Source organism: Empidonax traillii, unplaced genomic scaffold (genome assembly GCF_003031625.1).
Source record: "Empidonax traillii isolate 1590-97213 ecotype Southwest subspecies unplaced genomic scaffold, ASM303162v1 scaffold135:size1941959, whole genome shotgun sequence".
NCBI classification, from domain to species: Eukaryota; Metazoa; Chordata; class Aves; order Passeriformes; family Tyrannidae; genus Empidonax; species Empidonax traillii.
The window spans coordinates 880,852-898,596 of NW_020955328.1; the positions used below are offsets into that span (position 1 = coordinate 880,852).

At 46.2% G+C, this 17,745-nt stretch overlaps 3 protein-coding genes across 4 annotated transcripts in view; 1 reads left to right on the forward strand and 2 right to left on the reverse strand.

Moving 5' to 3' along the window:
• Positions 1-17,745, forward strand: part of NF1 (neurofibromin 1) — a 73,798-nt gene that overhangs the window by 38,011 nt on the left and 18,042 nt on the right. For both annotated transcript variants that reach the window (XM_027883813.1, XM_027883814.1), the window contains 2 exons: positions 16,758-17,190; positions 17,396-17,736. In XM_027883813.1, coding sequence (XP_027739614.1) covers positions 16,758-17,190; positions 17,396-17,736 — 774 coding nt within the window. The remainder of the gene's footprint in view (positions 1-16,757; positions 17,191-17,395; positions 17,737-17,745) is intronic.
• On the reverse strand, positions 4,552-6,857 carry OMG (oligodendrocyte myelin glycoprotein). Its single transcript, XM_027883816.1, has 2 exons — positions 6,590-6,857; positions 4,552-5,859 (listed from the first exon to the last, which is right to left on the reverse strand). Exon 2 carries the CDS (start codon positions 5,851-5,853, stop codon positions 4,564-4,566), a length of 1,290 nt encoding a protein of 429 aa, XP_027739617.1. The 5' UTR covers positions 5,854-5,859; positions 6,590-6,857; the 3' UTR covers positions 4,552-4,563.
• Positions 13,396-15,872, reverse strand: EVI2A (ecotropic viral integration site 2A). Its single transcript, XM_027883817.1, has 2 exons — positions 15,732-15,872; positions 13,396-14,397 (listed from the first exon to the last, which is right to left on the reverse strand). The coding sequence occupies exon 2, from the start codon at positions 14,379-14,381 to the stop codon at positions 13,647-13,649; it is 735 nt and encodes a 244-aa protein (XP_027739618.1). The 5' UTR covers positions 14,382-14,397; positions 15,732-15,872; the 3' UTR covers positions 13,396-13,646.

The following is a 17,745-nucleotide window of genomic DNA, read 5'->3' on the forward strand; positions in this document are numbered from 1 at the left end:
GTGCTGGCTGTGGTACCTGGCTGCTGCTGTGCTGAGCTGTGCCCTGACAGGCGTGGTTGTGCTCCTGGGCACCGTCTGAGCTGCCTGCTGGGGTGAGGTGGGAGGAGCTCTGGATGGTGGTGCCGGTGTTGGTCCCTTGGGTGCTCCGTGCCGGCTGTGGCACTGCTGGTGCCACTTCCAGTATTGTCATGAGGGGATGGCATCAGTGGTGAGCCTCCTGCAGAGCCTTGGATGTTCCTGTGAAAACACGGAAAGAAGCAGAGGAAGCCACTTCCTTAGCAGCATCTCCTGTTTGTATCCAGCAGTTTAAAGAAATAGTCAACACATGCTTGCAAGCAAGTCATTCTGCAAATTGCATGTTTCTAATGACAGTAATGCTCAACAGGCACGTAAGATCTTTTCAATGAATTAAAATTGTAGATCCTAATTTTATTAAATGTTTCATTGTTTTCAGTAGTGCTTTTTGCTCTGTAGGTTGAGTTACAAACCTCCTTTGACTGGGGAAATTGCCTTCCTTTAGCTTTTCTACATTTTCAACACCCTTGACTCTTTGAATGGAGTGGGAGAACACAAGATGAGTAGCATCACTTATCTTCTGTCCTGATTTTCTGTCTTCAAAAGCCACACAACAGTCCATGAACCTGCATGTGGGCTGACAGAAGGGGCTGTCCCCAAGAGAAGCTTGGATGCCTTTTTGCCTCACCTAAATTTCCTTTTTATTTTTTTAGAAAGATCCCTAATGTTTAAGTCCCTTCCATGTATAGAGTAAGCAGTGAGGGCAGCCTTTGGAATTCTCTTAAAAAAATTCTCTGCTTCCCACGTTTTTCTTCTCTATTTTGTTCCATTAGGCACAGTCCTATTTCATGTCACGTAAAACAGAATGCCTATGTTGTTATCCTGTCCTGTTCAGACAAGAAATGAGGCATATAAATGTGGAGAATAGTGATAACCCATCTTAAGAAGTGGCTGGCTGGCAGTGATCCAAGGCATCCTTAGGTATTCTGTGCACACCTGAAACGTGTGGGGTGTTTCTTTGCAGAGCAAGAAATGGTTATTTCATCTGCAGAGAAAGACTTTCTGGAAGTAAATGGATACAAAACTTGCAGCACGTGTTTGCCAAGCCCAGCTCTCTTACCTCCCCCTCCTCTAAAAGAGGAGGACTGAGATGGTCCCTGTCTGCCTTGCTCCTGGGTGGAATGTTGCCTCTCCCTGGAGCAGCTGCTCGGGCAGTTCCTCTGAAGAGGCTGCTGTGAAACCCAGCAGGACAGGCTTTGCTCTGGCAGGATGCTCTGGCATCTTCTCTTGTCATAGGGATGTGGCTCAGTGGGGCTTATTTGGGGTGTTTGTCACCTGGTTGTGAGCCAGATGTGTTTTTAAGGTATGAAATGTGGAAAAACTGTTTAGACTGGAGCTACCAGTATGTTTGAGGGCTTGCAGCAGGGATTTTTTGGGTTTTGGTGGGTTTTTTGGGTTTTTTGGGTAGTTTGTGATCTTGTTGCTAGGGCATTGTTGAGTCGTTTTACTGATATATCTGGATCAGTTTATATCGTTCTTGTGCTGTGAAATTTAATTCCTTCTGTCATCTATCTTCACATTTTGTTTCCTGGGCAACAGCCCTGCTTCTGGAGCCAGTGCTCTTCTGTTTCTAAGCCCTATCCTGTTACTAAAATGATCCATAAATCAATAAATATTGATCCTGAACTACTGCCATTAGGTTTTAAAGCCGCTCCCAAACTAATTAATAGGAATACAAAGCTGTGAGTTATTGCTGCAGAGCACATCAATCCCACGGCAATTTTAGCCTTTGGAGAGCGAGCACAGAGCTGTGAAAGGTGTGCCAGAGCGTTTTGGGGTATTTTGAGTATTGCCCTGAAATGCTAACTGGTTGTTTTGGAAGATAATCTCACTGAGAGCAGGTTATTTGGTGTTTCTGGTGCTCTGAGCGAACCCCATGTTTACAAACCAGGCCCTGGGTTTAGCTCAGTGTGACTGCACAGTTGCCCAGCAACAAGTGCTGGGCTGCCACACTGCTGCCTCCTCCAGCTCCCTTATCATTCGTATTCCATTCGTATTCCAGAAAAATACAGGCAAGCCTAAATTCCTGTCTGCTTTGTTGAAAGCAGGCTGAGGAAGAAGCCCTGGTGCTCTCCCCCAGCAGGGTTTGGGCAGGAGCAGAGCCCTGGAATGTGGCAGGGCCGGCTCACTCCATCCCCAGCTGCAGGTTTTGTGTCCCGGCTTCCCCGTCCTGTACCTGGATATGGAAAAACCCCCAACCCCACTTCCAGCCTTGGATTAGCATGCTGAAGACTCTGAGGTCTGGGTAGCAAGTCCTTCAGGGTGAGGGCTTGCAATTTGCCCCAAATAACTTCTGGAAAACAGCGCTTTCCTATTGCTGTCAGTGAATGGTGTCGTTGGGGGTGAAACATTCTCAGAGTGTTTAAAGTCAGTTCCGTGGAGGTTTTTTTAAAGCAGTAGAATTTGGCATCCTGTATTGATCCTGCAGCAAAGGCACGTGGAGGATTTCATGTAATTCCCTCAAATCTGGCAGTTCAGTCCCAGCCCTTGTTCTGTGATTGGTCCCCCTGTGTGGGATGGAGCCATGGGAATGAGAGCTCTGGGAATGCAGAGTTCTGAGCACCATGAGTAGGCTGGGGCTGTGTTACAGTCAGCCAGCACTCAGCAAACACATGGACTGCCCAAAGACAGTGACAGGCAGGGACGTTCTAGGGATTTGCAAGTTCTGAAGGGCAGGAGGGGAAGGATAGTCCCAGTGTTATGATCATGTCATCAGCTTATTGCTATACAATATTAGGGGTACATCAGTATCAAAATAGTATAATTTAACTATAATTTTCCCCCATAAGACATGAAGAGGGAGCCAAATGTCTGCTTGAAACAGGTTTGTGCTTATTTGAAAAGAAGCGCTGACATTAATTCAGTTCAATACAAACATAACTTTATTTTTACTTAAATGCCAATGAAATAACTGTACAAATCCATTGTGTAACATTTACTGTTAGAAATTAAAACACGTTTCCGGTTATAGAAATACTGTTCACAGTTGGAAAGTTGTGATTTCTCTGACACCAGTAGTTGTAAATGGTTTACAGCCCCCATTGACACCTTTAGGAGAAACAGGTAGAGGACTCCAGTCTCAGTTGTGAGGTTTTCTGGGTTTTGTAGCACCTTCATGCTACAATAACTGGAAATTAAATGGCCTGGAATGAATGGAAAACATTGTATAAGATCTGTAATATTAAGTGAGTAATACTTTTTCAATTAACTTGTTCTTCAGTTTTCATTTCATGCTGTTTGCAGAACTTCATCTGTAGTATATCAAGTACCTTTGCCATAATTTAAATAATTTTCCTAGAGTGGACAGAACCATGCGTGCAGCTATTTCTACTGGCTGACGGTGCAGATGGAAGGAGAAGAGCACCCATGCTCGCCCTGGGGAAGCAGCGTTTGGGCACGTTCAATGCCATGGACTCAAGTAATTCCCTGTGAAGCCCCAAGAGTTGGGATTGTATCACTGACAGCTCACCAACTAATTGCTTAATTGATTTGTTACATGACTTGTGCTAGAAACTGGCTGATATTTCGTTTTCCTGGTAGCAGTTTGCTACATTCTGGCTGATTTTAAGCAGAATATGTTAACATTTCCGGACGTCACTTGACGTAAAGTTAAGGAGTTCCATGTCGTTAATTTGGGCAGATAACTCCCTGGTGTTGGAGCGTGTCATGGCATTGAACATCTGGCCTTTTCCTCTACTTCTATCTTTTTTTTTTCTTTTTTTTTTTCTTTTTTTTTTTTTTATATTATGGAGAGAGCAATAACTTGCCTGCAGTCTCTAAGTGGAGACAGAGCAGAAGGATACCGGCCCCTACCACTTTCCCATGCTGAAGTTGGACCATGTTGCCTTCTCAGTTTACACCCTCTTAGCAGATATCATGGCGTTGTCGTATTTAATTCCTAAATTCAAGACTGTTGTTCTTCATATTTATAATATCCTAGTACATATGAAGCAAACATAGATACACATGCTAGCAGTTTTGCTCAGGAATAACTTCTTATTAGTGAAACAGCACAGTTTAGTTCCTTTATTTTTTTCCCTTCCTTTTGCATGTTGTCATAACTTACAGAGCATCTGTGCTGCTATATTACAGGAATTGCTCACTGGCAAGTTAAGCAAGACAATGCAGATATGATACAGGCCTTCTTTTTTTTTTCCAGTTGTTCAATGACAAAATCATACATAAAATCAGTACTTAAAATTCTGATGTGTTTATTCTGTGCAAGTAAAATGAAAAATTTAAATACAAAATAAGCACATTTTTAAAAACAAAATAATAGGTTAGTTGTACTCAATTAAGACGTATGAAAATAAGTAGCAGCTTAGTATCAAGACATTAGTGTGCACGTCTTTCCGAACTGTTATTTTCTTTAGAGCAGAGTCAGAGCTCTGCATTCCTTGTGTTTTGATTCATCATTTCAGCTGGATGTCTCGGCTCCAGCTGTGTATCCCAGGAACACAGCGGGTGGTGTCTCCCGGGCAGGAGCCCTCAGTGGGCAGCCATGGCCACTGCGTGGAGCAGGAGGATGTAAAGCAGGGAGAGCTGCCGGGTGCCGGCTCGGGAGGGCACGCGCGCGTGGGGAGCGCCCGTCGTGGCCTCCTCTCGGCTTAAGGTAGCGGTTGTGCTGTGAGGCACCTTGGAGTAGTTCGTTGGCATTCCACTGGTGATGCTTAAAGTCATGGGCGTGGTGGAAGATCCCGTGGAGTTGCCCTGGGTCGGATCCACGGCGTGGATCGTGCGCGTGGCTGCTGCTTCCTGGGGGCCGCCGTCCCTCCAGGTCAGGCCGTCGGGGTGGCGGAGCAGGGGCTGCTCCGTGCTGGGGAACAGAACCGTGTGGCTTTGGGTGGCCAGGGGAGTGACTTCCTTGGCTTTCAGTTGTTTGTGCGTTTTGGTCGCTGGGGTGGGTTCGGCTGCCTCGGCAGAGGTGGCTCTGTCTGTGCCCATCCTTCCTTCCATCAGGGCGCTGGAGTCCCCGGCCGTGGGCGCGGCGCTGGCCCAGAGCCCGGCCTGGTGGGCACAGGGAGCCCCCAGGACACGGGCAGCTGTGCCCTGCACCCACTGCAGCACGTAAGGGATGTTCTGTTTGTCGCTGCACGACCAGGGGTTGTTGTATAGAGTTACCACCTGCAGCTGAAGGAGCTGGTCAAAAGCTTTGTCGGGAATGTACGAGAACTTGTTGTTGTGCAGGTAGAGGCTTGTGAGGTGTTGAAGTCTCACCAGTGTTCCTGGGAGTATCTGGGACAAGAAGTTATTGGATAGATCCACCGTCTCTATATTGTAGGGGATGTTGGTTGGAACTGTCCAAAGTTTGTTGCTGCTGAGATTGAGAAACTTGAGACTGCTCAGTGTGTTGTTGATCAGGACAGCTCTTTCCACCATATTCCTGGAAACATCGAGCACTCGAAGATTCCACTGGTAAGCTGTATCAAGTTTCTGAAGAACTTTAATGTTGTTGTTTGTGGCATATAACTCCCATAAGGATTTAGGCAGATGAGCGGGAACATTCTTGAGCCAGTTATGTGAAATATCAAGGGTCCTCAGATTGGTGAACCTCGTTAGCTGATGATCGAGATCTACAAACTGGTTAAAGGACAGATTTAAATATGTAAGGTTGTCTTGGAGTCCCTGGGGCAGTACAGTTAAGTTTCTGCCTGAACAGTCCACATTCCTGTCGTTTCCTGAGCATGTACAGCTAGAAGGACAGATACCCAAACCAGTGGGTAGGAAAACCAGAAGGACCAGCAGACAGGTAGATGTATTCAATATCTGGTATTCCATTGTTGCCTGGAAATAAATATACCAAAATGACACCCTTTAAACCCATGTAATACATTTTATCTCTGTATAAGGGTTGTCTGGGCAATGGCCACTTGCAGGAGAAATTAAGTAAAAATATCAATAACCCCCTTTGAGGCACGGTCCTTTTTAGAATTGTTCAAGAGAGACTTCACAAAGCATCCCTTCAGCCTGTCATGTTGTCTGGCAGAATGAGACTTGTTTTTTCATCTCCCTTTCCCCCTCCAGCTCAAATGAGGGCTTTCTTCCGAAAATGCAAGTCTCTTCCAAACGTTATACAATGTCTGCTTCTTGTTTTTAGTGATTTCAAGCCTATATTATGTTTGGAATAATGTGTTCTTTTATAGAGGATGAAAAAATGGCTGTCAACTGGATCTGCTTCACAAATCTCTGCAGTAGTGTAGCAGTCCCCCCCATCCAGGGATGCCGTTTGCTTAAGTAAATTGGTTAAAATACATCTTAGGAATGGAGTTTGAAACGCAAATTCCATGTTCATGCTCACATGCACATTAGTATTTTTTCCTCTTTACAGCGTTAATCACATTCTCAAAGCTGGTAACACATGTCCAGAGCCCAAATTGCTGTTAGTAAGAAATCTCTGACACTGCAGCAAATTTCTGGTGCAAGCGTCTGTCAGCAACTCCTAATTCCGCTCCTATTTCCGTCTCTGGTTCCGCGGTAGGTTTTTGCGATTAAAAACAAAAAACCACAAACTTACCGTGGTCTCCTGCGGTATCAGCACATCGTTCCCGTGATGGATGGGAGCTTAGAGGTCGCCTTGTTCTGGAGAGCAGCTCCAGAGGCTGCCGGGGGCTGTGCTCGTCTCCTCAGCTGCATCGCGTTCCTGCGCGCGGCTCCGCAACCACCTGATCCGCGGCACTGCAGAGCCGAGGGGCTGCTGCACAGCTGAGCGCGGCCAGGAACCTCCCTGGGCTTTGGGAGCGGGCAGGAGCTGCTGCACAGCCACAGAGCAGGCTGTCAGTGCTCCAGGCAGAGCTGCTCCCCAGCTCCAGGGCAGGCTGTCAGTGCTCCCAGCACGGCGTGGCAGTGCCTGCAGGGACGGACCGAGGGCAGTGTCTGGGGGCTCTTGGAGCCTGAGCTGGCATTGCTGCCTTTGGTGTTTCTGGGTGAAAAGTCAGGTTAGTTGTGTTCCTTTTTACCTTTGATTAACCTCTCCTTCTGTAATAGAGGTTAATGTTAATTTAGGCTTCCTGTCTTAAGCTTTTTTAAGCTCCACTGCCAGGGTATATTTTCATCATTTTAAAATACTTTTCCACTCCTCAGACCAGGCTGTCGCCGTATTGTCATGTATAATGTAGCTCAGCTTGTAGGATTTTACAGATTTCTACAGGAAATCTCTACCTGAATTCCTTAAAGCAATATGGTAAGAGTGTTTGTAGTTTATAATGCTGTAAATTCTAACAGGTTATAATGCAATGAGCCTTAAAAAAAAATCTTTGTATAATTGTAATGCTATTCTTTAGGCATATCCAGCCATATAACTTATGTAAGAAAAAATTATAAATATATTTTGCTATGGCTGTTATATGCACAGCAGCCAGGAATTGCACTTGCATAACTTACTGCTCTTTGTGGTAAAGATGCTGAAGTTCATTGTGTGGCCTGTGGTGCTACATCCACAAATTATTCCCTGCTCAAGCAAACTCAAAACTCCAAACTCTGCCATTTTGCAGAACTGTCATGGAAAGTTAACTGTGGCATCTAGCAGCTTTTTGCTATAAATATGAATATTCAGCACAGGTAAAAAAAATAAACATTAATTTACTTTTGAGACCACCCTGCTGCTTCCCACCCAAGAATTAGCTTAGCAAAGGCTGGTGTTAGGGGGGTGAGCTTTGCTGGTACTCAAGGCCCAGTGAAAAGCATGTAAAGCACTTGAACACCTTGAGTTCAAAGCAATCTGGTATCCATGAAACATTAAATGAATTTTTTAAGGCTCTATTAATAATTGAAAGCTTTCAGAAAATACTGCTTCAGAGGAAGAAATCAGTGAATGTGCACAACTAGTCCTGCTTATCATCTACCTGAGCGTGCTGCAAACTTTCCGGTTTATGCACAACAATCCAAAGGCTCTTGGTACAAGAAAACCTTTTTGTAGTTGTTCTTCAGGTGTTTGGAGCGTTTTAGTGACCATGATATTAACTGTTCCCTCATACTGTTCTCTGCTTTACCAGACTGGAGTGTGAAGGGACTGGAGATTTTACACCAGTCAGCTCTTGGCTCATATTTGACCTAAAGGAAATCTCATTCCTGGTAGTAAAGAACAGCCTCTGGCTGTTGGGAGGATTTGGTTGGTACCTGTAATCCACAGGTACCAGGTTGTGACCCTGTGACAGGCAGAAAACAGGCCTGTATGTGAATCCCACGATGGTTTGGGTTGGAAGGGACCTCAGAGCTCATCTCGTTCTACCCTCCCTTTGGAAGGGACACCTTCCAAACCATGGGGTTCCTCCAAACCCCATCCATCCTGGCCTTGAAAACGTCCAGGGATTCCAGATAGTTCAGACTTTGTTTTGAATTCGAAGCTCTGTATCAAAGCAAATACTCAGTTGGGCTTTAAGTGACCAAAACATCTTTGAATCAGACAGCTTTATTAAAATGAACTGGAATTCACTGCATTGACTGACACAGCCCAGTGGAGCAGACACTGCCCGAGTCCCTGTGGGGCTGTCTGGGAGCTGCATCTCCCTGGGTGCATTACGTGGATCTGTCTGTGCTGGAACACCCAGGCACGTGCACTCTGGCTTCTGCAGTCTCCACCTCTGGAATCTCCAGCAGCAGATATGAGTGGGCACGGTTTGTGCCGGATTTGGAAATTACTTGCTTCAGGCAGAAGCAGGTGGTTCCCTCTTGTGAAAGCTGAAGTTGGGAAACACCAGGGGAACGCCTGTGCCGTGGCCTCACTGTTCTTGCCTGCCCCAACTTCTCCTTTTTTCGCTTATTTGAAAAATACTTGCTTTAAGAAGAATGTGGAGTATTCTGTAAATGACTTGTGACAGTCTCCAAAGGGTATTCTGGCTGGGGCAGTGGTTGATGAATGTCCTGGATAAGGAGCTCAGGTGGTGGGGGCAGTGGTTCCTCTGCTGCCGAGGGAAATGCCGAGTGCTTGCTGGGATCTGAGCTGGGATCCTCAGGAGGTTCCCTGAGCCAGTCTGGTGGAGGTGGCAGGTCGTGAGATTCAGGTGGAGTGTCTGGGTGAGGACAGGAGTCACCTGCAGTGTTCAGTGTTTCTGAGGAGGGAGCTGGAGGGGGGTCTGTGCTGGGAGCTGCTGTTCCAGCCGGGGGAGGCAGCTGCCCATTGTCATTGCTGGTAGTTTGGTGGGATGGGTTCTCTGATCCAGTGGGATCCTCCTGTGAGTTTGGGCCTTGTTTCAGTTTCCAAGGCAGCATGAATAAAACTGATGACCGTTTGTTGTCCTGGTCAGAGTCCAGGAAGAGCTCTGGAGTGTCTCCATCTGCGAAGGGAGAGCGGCCTGCCCAGTGGGAATTGGCCAGAGCAGGCCCAGGCCTCACATAGCATTTCCACAGGAGAATGACAAGAATTGCCACTATCATACCAAGTAAAATGATGCCAATCAGCAGTCCTGCTACCCAGCTGCCATCACCAGCTTCCTCCTCTCCCGTGGGCACCGCAGGTGTTGTAACAGCCAGTGCTGGGCCAGGTTGGTGTAAACTGGGTCCAGGTGCTGCTATGGAAAGGGACTTCCAGATTGCTCCACAGAAGAGAGCCAGGATGACCTGGTTGCTGGCCATTTCCCTCCAGCCTCTTTAAACGTGTCCTCTCCTAATGCAGGGAAGAAATAGAACGTGGTGAGTTGAAGACTGCATTTATTGTATGGTTACACTCTACAGTTCATGTCAATACCATGGCAGTGAAATAACACTTGACCCAATGTTTCAAATTTCAAACCTATTCCCATTGGTATGATCAGCAGATTAGCCACTGACTTTACAAATAACAGCAGATTTTCAACATTATTGGTTATTGTAATTAAGTGACTTTTAAAAAGAGAATGTCTTGGTTGTTATTATCTTTTTTCACCTTATCAGAAAAAGGCATCAGCAGGGCAGTCCTAACAGGGCTTCAAAATAACCTTTGTCAGTCGTGTAACTGGTCATGTACCTGGAACACTCTGCAGCACTGGCAGCAGGATCGACACACAGTGTTGCCAGGAGTGAAGAAATGGTTTGTTGTGATGAATGTAGGCTGAGACCAAAGCAAAACTCTCTTCACAGATCTCTTAAATCACAGATCTTTTATTTCCTGTTCTCACCTCTCTTCAGCATAGCAAAATATGCAAAAATTTCCAGGTACTGGTGCTGTAATGGAACAGCATTCTGATGTAAACTGTTTTATAAATAAATTCCTGCCCAGGCAGTGGAGGAGATTGCACAAATGTTTAGCTGTTGGCATGAGACAGTTTTTTTTTCCTATACTGATTAGAGTTCAGATCTCTGAACATCTCCTTATGAAATAAATGATATAAAATCTATACCCTACACAGAACCTTTCCTTCTGAAGTTACTTTCATGCACTTTGAGCTAATTCGTTAGCTCCAACAGTGCTAGTCCTTGGAAGCTATTTCTGAGAAATTAATATGCATGAGTCTTTATGGGTTTACAAATATGCAAAATTGAATTTTAAATGCAACAGTGTAAACAGACACGAGTAGTTAATTCATGCATCTTGAGAACATCAGGATCCAAATTCTGTCAGGTTTGTAAGAGGTTAAAACAATTCAGTTGAATTTTTATACTGCTCACCTCTTTTCAAAAGAGAGACAAATAATACTTAGACTTCATGGTAATTCATAGCAACATCCACAGACAACAGATTTGAAACCCTCCTGCTTTTAAGATGCAGACATTCAAGAGGAGCTCTGAACACACCCTGGAGCTGGGATGGGCACGGTGCTGAACACGGTGCAGCTCCATTTCCACCCAAACAGTACAGATCCTGAGCTCTCCCGTGCTGGAGCTGATCCTTACCTTACATTCGTCTTCTCTCAGGCAAGCATCGTCTCACTTTGTTTGAAGGCTCGGGAGGACAGGGAATGTGCTCCGAGCCGAGCTGCTTAAAATGGCCCCTTTCCTGCTGAGGTTGGTGCAGTGAGAGGAAGTTGGCCAACCCTCGCTGCAGGAAGTGTCGGGAGCGGGGAGCTCACGCTCGTATCGCGGCGATGGCGCGTTCCACAAGCAGATTGTTCTGCTCTGCTGGGTTGGACTGTTACAGAGGTGTTGGTGGCTTCTGCCACGTGAGAGACACGTATGTGGAAATTCGTGAATGCTCGTTTGCCTGTCTTGGTAGAAAATAGTTACAGTTTCTTCTCTGTGAGTCAAAAGCTATGCAAATTTGGGCTAGATTGGAGTCACTGGTGTAGTTTCAGTGGTGGGTTTGGTGCCCTCAGGATTATTAGTGGGAAAACCAGCCTTGGGCAGTGAGTCACGGAACGCTGTCTGATCACATGGTGTGCTGGCTGCTTGCACATCTTCAGTTGTGCAGTTGCATGAAGAGGCAGATGAACTCCAGATTCACCCTTGGCCTGTCCCCCACTGTTGTGTTCCTGTCTGGACCATGTTGGTACCTGCTGCCATCATTGATGGGGGCCTGTGCTCTGAGCTGCTGTTTCCCACTCTGTTGTTGTGCATACCATGTAGTGTAACTCCAGCTTCTTGCTTTGCCTCCTTGACCATTTTTGCCTGGAAAGGCTGCTTGGTGAAAAGACACCCACACCAAATGTGTCCTCATGGCATTTTGCGTGTTCTTTCAGTGGCTGCTGATGGATTGCTCCACAGCTTCTTCATCTCCTCCTGCCTTTCCTGTTGTGCCTCTCTTCTGATTGCACTGCTTCTCTTTTTGAGACTGCCCCTGTTTCTGCAGCAAACACACATCCTGATGTCGTGCCCCCACTGTAACTCAATATTTCCTGTCTGATTCCTGTGTCTCATCCCCATTCTCCTCAGCCCCCAGTCTGCCCTGGCTGTTCCTGTGTGCAGTCTGGCTGCCCTGTAGGGATCTGCTCTCCTGGGTCAGTTCTCTTCTTGCCTTCCTGGCTGGGAGCAGTTTTATTCCAGGGCAGATTCTCACGTTGGCTCTCTCAGAGCCTCTTTTCAGTCCTTGCACAGTCTCTGCTGTTGCTACCTGTGGCTGTTTCGGGGGAGGAGGAGGTGACTGCAGGGCAGCACCCCCTGCCCTGCCCTTCAGCTCTTTGTCACCCCTGTGAGGTGTTGTGTTTGTCTCCTCTGGGTCCTGGGTTGTCATCACTGCTCTGTCTCTGTCCCCTTATTATTCTCCTGGCCTTTCTCCTCATCTTCTGGAGTTGCCTGACAGAATCCTGTGCCCTCCCATCCCAGTGTGCTGGACTCTTGAAGCCCTTGGGTCTGAATTCGTGGTTTAGGGGAGATTTATGGGACTTTGCCTGATGGGTGTTTTTTATTCCCATGAACTTATTTTCTAACGACTCCCAGTTCCAGGCTAAGCACGTGAACTGCTTTGTTCTCCTTGCTGCACAACCCCCTTTGGGCTGGGCAGTTGCATTCTCTGGGCTCTCTCTCCTGGCTCCAGGCTGCTCCTGCCTCTCTGCTGCTGCTCCACCTGCCCCTCCAGCCGAGGTGCTGGTGATCCAGTGCAGGGGGATTGGGGGTTCAGTTGTGTCCTGATCCTTTCAAATTCGTACAACCATCCCACGTGCCAAAGCTGTGACAGCTGCCCAGGCTGGTTTTTGGAGCTTTGACACCAAAGTGCAGTCTCAGCACTTGTAACCCCAGTGCAACAGATCTGCGACCCAAGGAGCAGCCTGTGGAAAGCTTCTCATGTTTCCTTAAAACAGCAAAGCTCTGCTGCAGGGAGACCAGGCAGAGGCATCTTTCTGGAACTGTGGTAAATCACATCTCTCTGAGAATAAAGAAACTGAAAGTTCTTGTGGTTTTAATAAATTTTGGGCATATTTTAATTGGTGATAGAAGAAAGTGGAGTGTGTTTCTGTGATGCAGGAAATCACAGCGAGTCATCAGAGACCTTTACTGAGCTCAGCTGATGTTACAGGAAATTCCAAATGCCTGGTGTCCTATTTTTTTTCTAATATTTTGACTCAGAGAAATAGTGTCACATAAGTCGCGTTGTTTGAAAATGGATGTTGCAAGTTTATTGGGATAAATTGAAACAGTTCTCATGTTCTGACAAATAGTACAAACTTCAGCTCTTCATACACAGCATGGAAACACAATAAATATGTTTGAATCTTAGTCTGGTTCCAAAGAGATTAAGCTGGTTTAAGAAGTTCTTGATGGGAAAACCCAAAAGGGCATTTTGAGAGGGACTAGATCCTGATTCAGTGGTTGAAGTTGTGACTGATGTATGGTTTTCCTAAAAAAACATCTTGGTTATACCTGTGCAGTGTCAGCTGCTAGGGTGTGTTTATCAGACTAACAGTCTGTTCTCTTCTTCCCCCTCATGGTCTTTGAGTGTGGGCAGATTGTGTCCCTTTGTTTACCCTGTTCGGCTCCTGTCACAGTGATTTCTGGTCAAAGGAGTAAAACCAGTGATGCCACTCCACACAGAAAGCTATTGAACACAATCTTATTCCTTCCTGGATCCACACGTGGCTGCAGCATTCCCACTGGCATAAATAATACCTAAAATCTGAATTTAGCTTCCCCAGGGGAAAATTCATGTTGTTTCTTAAAAGCTGAGTTTTTGCCTTACATTACTGATGTAAAAAGGGCAAAAGATGATTTTTTTACCCGAGTGTGAATTAAATCTCAACTACAAAATTGGTTAAAATGGGTTTGTGTGACTGGGATGTATCTTTGTTTTCCTGGGCATTATCTGTTTCACCTTCGGTTTTCCTTCTGTTCCTCGTGTCCCTCCCTCCTAGCAAGTCCTGCATTATCAGCTGGGTTCCAGCTGGCTCCCTGGGCACCCTCTGCCACGTTCCTGCTGCCGTTGGCCATAAGCTGCTGGTGGCCACAATGTCACCGTTGCTCCTGGGCCTGCGCTTCCCCTGCTGAGTTCTTTTGAGATAGGACAGTTTATTTGCTATTACAACTGTTGACAGAAATAGGAAGGTGCAGATAAGCACAAGTACTGCAATGATAATGAAGCAAATCACTATGAGAGACTTGTTGTCTTCACATGTTTCCCTGGTCACTGGACTCCTGGGTGTGCTGGTGTTCCTGGGTCCTCCAGTGGCAGAAACTGCACTTGTGGCAGGGGAAGAGGTTGGATTTCGGGCCGTTGTGGAGGAGAAGGACTGCAGGGTACTTTGCATTTCAAAAGTAGTTATTTCGCTGCTGAAATTGATGCTGAGAGGAGAATTTGTATTGGCTTCTGTTCTGTTGTGGCTCCCACTGAGGTTCTGGCTGATGGGACTCCAGGTTTCCTCTCTACCCTGAGGGTAGGTGTGGTTTGCACTCGTTTGCAAACACAGGGAGAAGATCATCGTGACAGGGAGGGCCAGGCCTGGGTTATTGCAGCTCTTGGTCTTCATCCTCCCAGTTAGTCCCCTGCCAAAATACAAGTGGTGCTGTTAGTTTAGCAGGTGCTGGTTCTTGGGGGTTTGGACCGGAGTTCTCAGGGAATAGCAGCCTTTCTGGTGGACAGGGTGTGTAAGCTGGCCTCAGTTCTAGTGGATGTAGGACGTGTGTTCAGACACTTGGTTTAGTGAAAGGATAAGTTGTCTCCGACTTCTGACAGTTTGGGGTTTGTAGAAAATATATGAATATTAAAAAAGAGGGAAGTGTTTCCTACCACCTGCCCAGGAATGTTGGGGCAGCCTCTGGTGGTTGCTGCTCTCCAGCACTGACCATGTTACACTCTGAGCTCATCCCTTCTGCTGCTGCACAGGGGAGGGAGGAACCATGTCAGGTTTAGTGCTTCCCACCCCCTGAATGCCCCTGGGCGTGGGCACTGGAACCATGATGGTAGAGACGGCAAGGGGAAAGCTTTCACCCAAAATGTTCCTGTGACAGCAGTGACTTTTGTGAACTGTTTCTCTTTCCTAGCACAGCTGGCCAGAGTACTTTAAAATGCCCAGGAAAATCTTTGTTCTCCAATTTTTCTGCCTTTTTGTACAAAAAGCTATTTACATAAATGTACTTGTATTTTTCTTCAAACGTGCTACAGATTGTGACATTTTTTTTAAAATGCCTCAGATAATTATGCAAATGAGATTAACCATTAGTATGTTCTGTTTCACATTTGGGTGGTATTCAAATTTGTACTTGTTGAATTTGTCTGCAGGGCAGGAAACTGATAGTTTCTGATACTGGTGGGTCTGATATGGAGATAAAAACCTCAGAATAGCAGCGAGGAACGAGCCAAGCTGTGAGCCAGGGCTGCAGCTGAGGCTGGGCCGTGCAGGAGGGGCACAGCACAGGCACAGCCAGCGCTCCCAGCACTGCACACTGAGCCCACTGTTCATTGTGGTGGCCCAGAGCACGCGGGCCTGCCTTAAAAATCAGCAGGCTGATGGCGTGAAGGGCCCCGCTCAAAATCACGAGAGCAAAGGAACTGATCTTTAAAGAGCTCTTTTGCTTTTTAGTCCAACCCCTTGTGTCTGGGTGTTGACAGAGACTCAGTACCCAGCGAGATCCAACAACAGAGCTAAGTAGTGACTGTCACTGCTAATTCCTTGGAGTCTGGTCGTGAATACCCTTTAACGTGACTGAAAATACAGTTTATCAGCTCCCTTGATTCAGTTGAGATAGTATTCCTACAGTTTGTTACTATTTTTGAGTTACTTAAACTTCTTTAAAAATACTTTTGCATATAATTTTCTACAGAATATAAGAAACTTAGAAGTGCAACTTAAAATAGGAGAAGGAAAATGGGTACTTACCTTGCCAAGATGTGATCAACAGAAAATGGGTGTTTCAGATATTTAGTCCTTTACCAATAAAATTTCTTTGTGCATATGTTTGCTCTGAGGATGTAAATGACCATCAGTGTGCAGCAAGGACCTTTGGGCAGTGCTGGTGTTTTTTAGGCAAATGTGTAACTGAAATGACATGTCGTTTGCTGTGCGTGGGGAACTCAAACCACAGTGATGACACACTTCCCTTTGGTGACAGCCAACCCACTGCAGTTGGAGAGGAAAGCCCCGACCTGCCCAGCTCAGCTCTCAGGGGACAGGAAGGGACGGGGACAAAGCCCTTGGGCAGAGCAGTGTTCAGTGTCCGTGGAACCTCCTCCCGTGTCCTGCACTGGGGTTCAGTCACGGCTGCCCCAGCACCCTGCAAGCTGCTTCTGTACCTGCAGCATTTAGCAGCTCTGCCTGTAACCTGCTGAGAGTTGAGTTGGTGACAGCTTGGAACAGGGGCAGGGATTTAAAAGTACCTTAAATTTTTATGAGCTACTGATGTATTTATCTTTAATTAATTCTCCTCAGTAGAATTCTGTCTGCTGTGTGAACACTGGAGATGTGGTTCAGGCAGATGTGTTGCCCAGGCTCAAAATTCAGAGGATCTTTGAATGAGAAAAATTATTTTTAATTATGTGAACATTTTTCTGGGAAGAGTTATTTTTGTAGACAAATCCTCTGTAGTCCTCAGAGGACTGACCATTCTTGGAAACACTCCCCCAAGCATTAGAATGTTGCAGGACATAGCAAATGGAATGGGTCTGATTCCAAAAAGTTGGTGTGTAGATATTTATTTATTCTTATTAAAACTTCTGAGATAAGTATATTTTTCCACATACAAAAATAGATATAATTTGAATGTCCAAAGTGGTAACAGAGGCACTTTTATTTTTAAAGAAACTCTTGAGCTCTTTCTATGCAATCCAGTTTTGATCCAGCTGCTGCTCCAGCATGGCTTTGATTGTTCTCTCAGTTAACCCCACCAATGTCTGTCTCCTCCCACAGGTTCAAGACTGGGCAGATCAATGGTGATCTGCTGATCTACCACGTGCTGCTGACCCTGAAGCCATACTATGCAAAGCCATACGAAATCGTGGTGGACCTCACCCACGCTGGCCCCAGTAATCGCTTTAAAACAGACTTTCTTTCTAAATGGTTTGTAGTTTTTCCAGGCTTTGCTTATGAAAATGTCGCAGCAGTTTTTATTTATAACTGTAACTCTTGGGTCAGAGAATACACCAAATACCATGAAAGGCTCTTGACAGGTCTGAAAGGAAGCAAAAGGCTTGTTTTCATAGACTCCCCAGGGAAGCTGGCAGAGCACATCGAACACGACCAGCAGAAGCTCCCAGCAGCTACCTTGGCTTTGGAGGAGGACTTGAAAGTGTTTCACAATGCTCTCAAACTGGCTCATAAAGACACCAAAGTTTCTATTAAAGTAAGTGCTTTTCATGCTGTTCCTGATGATTTTTGTGTCTCTTGGTTCTCCTTCCGTTTTGAGGAGAAATCACAAATTTCTAGTACGCCCCTTTAAGAAGTACAAAGTTTCATACGTTTATCTTTTATGAAATCAGGAGTGTCAGGCTTTTCTCTTTGTATGATTAACAGTAGGTGCTGAGCCAGTTTTCTGTTGTCTTTCCAAGGTTGGGTCGACAGCTGTGCAGGTGACATCGGCAGAGCGAACACGAGTCCTGGGCCAGACAGTGTTTTTAAATGACATATACTACGCCTCTGAAATCGAGGAGATCTGTCTTGTTGATGAGAACCAGTTTACCCTGACCATTGCCAACCAAGGCACACCACTCACCTTCATGCATCAGGAGTGTGAAGCCATCGTGAGGTCCATCATTCACATCCGGACACGCTGGGAGCTGTCCCAGCCGGACTCCATCCCTCAGCACACCAAAATCCGTCCCAAGGATGTCCCTGGAACGCTGCTCAACATAGCACTGCTCAACCTGGGGAGCTCAGACCCCAGTCTGAGGTACAGAGC